The following is a 7,234-nucleotide window of genomic DNA, read 5'->3' as shown; positions in this document are numbered from 1 at the left end:
GGTTCCTGGTACCGGAAAAAAAAAAAAAAAAAAAAAAAAGAGTGAGTGAATCAGCTAAATGCAATGTTAGAAAATGGGGCATGGACTGAAGAGGCAGGTCCCTAGGACATGACCCAGGAGAGTGTTATCTCCCGGCCCAGTTCCTCCTTCACTGTTTGCTTCTTCCTGGCTGCCATGTCCCAAGCAGCTTTTATTCACCAAACTGTCCACCATGCCACTTCTGTCTGGAGCCAGAAGACCATACAAAGACCAGAATGTCCAAAACAAACCTCTTCTCTTTAATTTCTTGCTGTCAGATGTTGTATCTCAGGAACTAAAAAAGTAACTAAGACAATAAGAGAAGAGTAACTTTTACAAGAGCAGAGACCATATTCACAGGTCACATTTAGTTCAGTTTTATCCACACAATCTCATTGCAGTGGAGCACAATTCAGCCTATGACAATGAAGGAGTACAGTAACAAAAACCACGAAATTGCCATGTTTGGTTCAGGCTTACAAAGCAACTCATTAACCAGATTTTGTCCATACAGCAATACCTCGGTTGACAAATACTTTTGTTAGTGAATAATTCAGTTCATAAAGTGAAGTATTTGGCAAAACTTTGCTTCCGCTGGCTAACTCCACATTGGGTAATAAACAACACCATGGCCATCTTCCCAACACAAACATGAATGCAACCATCTTCCCCAGAATGGAAACAATTAAGTTTGTGAACCAAGGTACCAGAGTACAGCCTTTGCCGTCTGGTGAATTCCCAACTTCTCTCTGCAGGAACCTGCAAACCTGAGTTCTTCATCACCAGCTCCGTGCTGGTCCACAATGTTCTTTATTGCAGCTTCACCACTACATGGCTGTATGGTCTCAACAAAATGGCTTACTGAGACTCACATTTTCTTCACCCAAAAATGTAGTAACAAATGTGTATATTTTTCGAAATGTGCATAGGTAATAATATATGTTGTCATTTGGAGACCATGCTGCATACAAAATATTTCCTACAGGGGCTGGGGATTTAGCTCAGTGGCAAAAGCGCCTGCCTGGCAAGCGCAAGGTCGTGAGTTCGGTTCCTGGTACCGGAGAAAAACCAAAAAAAAAAAAAAAAAAAAAAAAAAAAAAATATTTCCTACAGTATTTGATGAACATACAAAAGCCATTCTCAGACTTGCCATCCTCTCTGTCTCAGGTATCTGCCCTCCCCATTCAGATCATAAATTATATCCAACTGAAGCTTCCTTTGATGCACGTTCATCAGTGTTTACAAGGAAATTAATTTATGTTTAACTCAGTTTTATCCATACTCACTTCTGCCATCTTATTTACTATCCTAACAAAACTGAACAGAAAGTCTCAATATGAGTAGACAAACATATACTAAACAAATATTCACCGTATGAAAGTTTTAGTAGCAATCTTAATAAAAGACAAACTGCAATGTTAGTAAACAATGATTATATTGTCTTTACTGCCATGTGCCACTGAAAACTACCAGTTTCCTAGAGAAACAGTAGATTTATTACGTAGGTATGGAAGGAAGCCAAGATGCTTTATATCAGACAGAGGCCAGTGTCTCACCAAGTAGCAGGACAACGTCAAAAGGACTCAAGAACTTGACCATACAGATGGCTACTAGCCAGAACTATGGTAACTACAGCACCAAAAGGAAGATTCCTTGCACAGATAATGGAGGAAGGAGCTAATGATATCATTAGGAAATAATCAGCTAAACCCAGAAGGTACAACATTTAACACAACTGTCTACTCTCATAAATACAGCAGGTCACTAACAGGAAGAGAAGTTGAAGAATAGCAGAAGAAAATGAGACGTTAAGTACCAGGATGGACCATCATTTCAGGAAACCAGATGTAAAATTTCTGTAACACAATACAGAATACTTTGATTACAATATGAATAAATGATTAGATATGACAGATACAATCGACTGTGTTATTAAAACTGATGTGTGATCTCACTAATTTAGGTATGTTGGAGCAAATTCAATTTTTAAAGGGACACTGTTGGGGAGTCCGTTATGGTAGAACGGAGGCAGCAGGGCTCACGTGACACGCAGGAGACTAAGTTCACAGCCACAGGCATGAATGGAAGCCTAGCCAAGGGAAGGCATCTTGAAGGCCAGCAGATGAAACCCAGTAATAGGCTTTTAGAGTAAAAAGCAGGGTTGCTTCTAAATCCTGGCACTGCTGAAAACCCAGGTCTGAAGACCATGCCACCTGGAAAAATGTCCAAACTTCTGAGGAGAGAAGCAAGCAGAATGGCTACCCATCGGTCCCCAGCCCAGCTGCCCCTACCGAGTGCCCACAGGGCCTGGCTCTTCTCTTACTGAGAGATAGGACCAGTAATTAGATACTCACCAGGGAGGCCCTCCGCAGAACAGGGCAGGGCGAAGACCACAGGTAAAGTCACTTAGGGGACACTGGCTGGGATAGGACTATTGAGCCCTTGGACTGAGACAGGAAACGGGCACAGTTCCGGCTAGGGGCCCAGAACCAGTGAACAACTCAGGGGTTTGCAGTGGCCATGACCTGTGAGGTCTCGGGCAGAGAGGGAAAGAGACTCCCTGGGGCGGTGGCAATGAACATTCTCTCCCCTACAATCACATATCAATGTTTCCTTCTTGGTGTTATCTGCTTGACTTGTCAGTTCAACAACTAATAAACCTCCCCTCTCTCCTCTCACCTCCCACTGATAATCTTGTCCTGTTCCCTGCCATGGTTAGCTTCCTCCATGTACCTTCTTTATCTTTCACAACTAACCTCTTCCATCTTCTTTCTTTTTTCCTTTCTATCTTTTCACCTCATTTATCCATAACTATTAAGGTTAAATACTATAGTATCTTACCATGTCACATCCTGTTCTCTCATACCAAGTGCTTCTTCTCACAGCTTGCAAAATTAGTGTTGCTAGGAGAGTAATTGGACTCAGTATCTCTATATCCTTTCTCACTGTCTGTTTAAATTCCCTTTCCCACCGTCCTTTCTTCCTTTCAAATCCCTCCCTTCTTTTTGTAAATAAATACTGTAACTGAAACAAATTTTCTTTTGCTTCTGTTACTCAGTGTATGTAAGAGGTCTGTGTCTATAAGCAACTGTGACTGTACTTACTGTTTTTGATTCTATAGTGTGTTGAACCAGCAGGTTCTCCTTCACCAAGATTCACTGTTTGGTTCTTCTAACATTGGGTTTCTCCTAGTTTACTAAGTGGATACGCTCTCCAATCTCTGAAAAGACACTTACTTTCCTTTTATAATTCCTATCCCTTTCTCCTTTCTCTTCTCTCCCACAAATATCCTCTCAAACGTCCTCACCCTCCCCTGTTCTTTCCAGGTACAAAATTATCAAAACCTGGTTTTTTCTCTTCATTTTTTGTTTCTTTTTTATTCTATTCTTTTCTTTCCTTTTTAAATGCTTTTCTTTTTCATCTAATTCCCAAGGCTTTTTGCTACCATTACTATAATCCTTTTCTTCTTGGGTTATTCAAATAGCTGGGATCTTTTTGAAGACTTTTTAAAATTATATGTTGACATATGACTGATTCTTTGGAAGACAGTATTATTGGTAGTTATTCTCTCCTCTCAAAGCAATGCTAAGTACAAATCCTCGTGCTTTGAATAGGTTCAGCAGGTCCCTGTGCACTGAACCACACCCAAAGCCAAGGACATTATTGCAGGAAAAAGTCTAACTACTAAAGAGACTTCCACAATACTGTAAGCAAGAGCTTTGTATCCCAACTAGCCTATAACATTTTAAGAAAAAAAAAATAGATACATGAGACAAGATGTCTCCAAACACTCGTATCTCTCAAAATGATCACCTCACACACACTGAGGTGGATAAATTTTCATACTCAAAAAACATGTAGGGAAAATGACTGACTGCACTGAAGAAGAGACAAAAAGCTGCAGAATGAATCAATTACTAAGATGATAATGATCAGTAAGTTGAAAAAAATACAAATAACTGCTAAACAAATTAAGGAAGGCAATGCAGGAGAGAAAAGACCACTTTTGTAGAGAAACAGACGTTATGAAAAGGAATCAGGCAGAAATCCTGGAAAGAAAAATCTCAAGTGACAGTTCTGCCAGTAGGCCACATCACTCAGAAGATAAACGATCAGGACTTGAAGACAAGGTTGATGCCATAGAATATTTACTCACCAACATTAAATAAACAACAAGACAAAATTTTAAAAACAATCCAAGTACTAGATGACTAAGAACAAAAGTTTAAGGATCACTGGTCTTGAGGAGGTTGATGAGAGGAGTCTAAAGATATAAAAAATGTAGCCAATGAAATTACTGAAGAAAATGTTCCAAATCTAGAGATGGATACACAGATAGATGAGGTATTTTATCATCCTAAACAGATACAACTAGAAAGACTTCTCTATGACACATCATAGTGAAAACATCAGAAATTCAGAATAAATTTGAATACTAAGGGAATACTAAGAGCTGTTAGAGAAAAATGTGACATAACTTAAAAAAGCAAACCCATCAGAGTAAAAAATAAATTTCTCAACAGAAACCCTAGCTGGGCATGGTGGTACATGCCTGTAATCCCAGCACTTGGTAGGCTGAGGCTGGAGGGTCCTTGCAAGTTCGAGACAAGCCTACACTACAAAGTGAGCCCAAGGCCAGCCTGAAGTGAATAGTGAGACCCTGTCTCAAAAAGACCAAAAAAAAAAAAAAAAAAAAAAAAAAAAAAAACCAGAAACCCTAAAGGGCAGGACAGCTTGAGTAAAGAATTTCAGGCCACAAAAAAAATTCCCAACCTACCCTGCAAAATTATCCCTCAAAATTAAGAAATAAAGATCATCTGTGATAAATCCATAGCAAAGATAAAATAAGAAACTCATAACCACTAAACCACCATTGCTGCAAATACTCAAAAGAATCCTAAACGGTGACAAATAGATCCCAACATTACCCAAGAGCCTACAGAAAAGAATACATTTCATGGGGTGAGTAGTTAAATAAAAAGTGTATCTTACTTTCTTCATTTGAGACAAAATACTTGACACCCACAAGTTAAAGGAGGAAAAATGTATTTCAGTTCACAATTTATAGAGGTTTCAATCCTCTATAAATCCATAATCAGGTGGTTCCAAGGCAGGGTGGCATGGGGAAGAACAGAGAAACGGTTCATGGCATGATAGGCTGAAGGCAACAAGCAGCAACAAGCCTGCCTTTCCCTTCTATCCCATCCAAGCTATAAACCTTTTGGGTGGTGCAACCCACACCCAGAGTGTGGCTCTTATCTTTGTTAAATCCATTCAGTCACATACAAAACTATGCTAATTCCAATCACTGCACTAATTTAATACCACATGCCCTTAATCCTAGTAACACACACTAGATCTAGCAAACTCCAAAAAGCCCCACCTATGAGCATAAGAGGCTTTGAGGAGACATCTAAATACAAGCTATAACAAAGTAAAATAAAAAATCAAACTGTGGAAAAATAATGACAAGAATGTAAGTACCTTTCAATAAAAATACTCAATATAAATAGTCTTAACTCTCAAAAGAAGTACAAATGGCCAATACATTTGTGAGAAAAAGTTCAGCATCTTTGGATATTAGAGAAATGCAAATCAAAACAACACAGATTCCATCTTACTTGAGAAAATAGCTATTAACAAGCACTCAAAAAACACCAAATACCAGAGATGTCCTAAGTAAAAAAAAGCCCTTCTACACTGCTGATGGGAATTTAAACTAGTAGTGAGGAAAAGAGCAGTCAGGAAATTTAATTCTGGGACCTCCACACACCTACTTTACTTCTCTCTTCTCTCAATGTGAACTCTCCTTCATATAGGCTCTGTCTGACCACCAGTAACCATACACGCAGCCAGAGTCAATTAATGGTTATCTTTCTTTCCTTTTTTTTTTTTTTTTTTTTTTGAGACAGAGTTTCACTATGCAGTTCAGGCTGGCCTTGAACTCACTTTGTTTTTTTTGTTTTTTGGGGGTTTTTTTGGTTTTTCTCCGGTACCGGGAACCGAACTCACGACCTTGCGCTTGCCAGGCAGGCGCTTTTGCCACTGAGTTAAATCCCCAGCCCTTGAACTCACTTTGTAGTCCAGGCAGGCTGCAAACTCACAGCAATCCTCCTGCCTCTGCCTCCCAAGTGCTGTGATTACAGGTTATGCACCACCACGCTTGGCTTTTGTGTCTTTTTCTGACATCACTTCTGATACCAAATGTGTGGTTTGCAGAACACCAACCAATTCTCCAACACCAACTGTGTCTCACAATTCAATTCTGACATAACCCGGAGAACAGCTGATGCAAATCCAAACATATGTTTGGTCTATCTGATTAACCATTTCCATCCCAAGGAGATATAGGGTGATACCCAAGGTCACCTCATTTGCATGAACTGAGTTATTGTTTGAAGTGTTCAGCATAAACAACTGAATATCTTCCTATTGCTCAACAAATTTCTGGGGATTTCGGTTCTCTGTTAGCATCTGAGATGAAGACCAATTTTTAAAAAATTATTTTGCATATCTGAAATGATTTACACATCTCAAATTTATAAGCCTTTCTCTCCAGTCAGCCAAACCGACAGGTGTCCTTGTCTCATTTGCCCGGAAGACTTTCTTTTTTAGCAGAAAATACACTCCTACTGAACTCTCTTTGTGGACGCAAAAGCAAACAGCTCATGATGTTGAATTTAACCAACTGCTTAATCCTGGTAAACAGCTGCGATTACAACGTCGTCCTCCGCCCCCAATACACACAACATTTTGGTCTACAGAATTAGTAGTGCGAAGAAGTGCCTTCCCATTACGCTTGGACGGTGCTCCTTTATTTTAACTTGTACAAAAATTCCAAATTCCCCATTTTGACTTGAAAATGATTAGGTGAACTAACTGATCAGTAGAAACAAACCGCGTAAGCAAACGCTCGTTAGTCATCTCCTTCCCCCAAGCCTCTGATCACCGCCCTAGGTCCTCCGTCGCCCTCACCAGGCAAAGGACAAGAGCTGCCTCCTCCTCACCTCCTTCCTACGCCTGCGGGCTCTGTCCCGCGAAGCAAGTCCGCTCAGCCTGACCCTCCAGACAGTCCTCTGGACAAAGTCAAGTCCCGCGCATCAGCTTTTACTTTTTAAACTAATTTCTGCAAACGGTCTGGGCATGACGCCGACGTCACGCACGGAAGCGCGCGCCCGCCCGCGGGTCCCGGGGGCCCCTGGCCGCGCCGCGAGGG

The 7,234-nt window shown here is 40.4% G+C and overlaps 2 protein-coding genes across 2 annotated transcripts in view; both read right to left on the bottom strand.

Annotated features, from left to right (window-relative positions):
- Window positions 1–7,234, bottom strand: part of LOC102021383 (zinc finger protein 490-like) — a gene marked incomplete at its 3' end in the record, with an annotated part of 20,092 nt that overhangs the window by 11,877 nt on the left and 981 nt on the right.
- On the bottom strand, window positions 7,151–7,234 carry LOC106147185 (translation initiation factor IF-2-like; the record flags this gene model as incomplete). The annotated part of the gene is given in 1 exon segment (XM_013507325.1): window positions 7,151–7,234. A coding segment is annotated over 1 exon segment (61 nt), but the record flags the coding sequence as incomplete, so codon positions are not given.

This window comes from Chinchilla lanigera, unplaced genomic scaffold (genome assembly GCF_000276665.1).
Source record: "Chinchilla lanigera isolate Chin_1 unplaced genomic scaffold, ChiLan1.0 scaffold00123, whole genome shotgun sequence".
Taxonomy (NCBI): domain Eukaryota; kingdom Metazoa; phylum Chordata; class Mammalia; order Rodentia; family Chinchillidae; genus Chinchilla; species Chinchilla lanigera.
The sequence above is the reverse complement of the archived record's forward strand: the minus strand, read 5'-3'. Positions and strand labels throughout refer to the sequence as shown.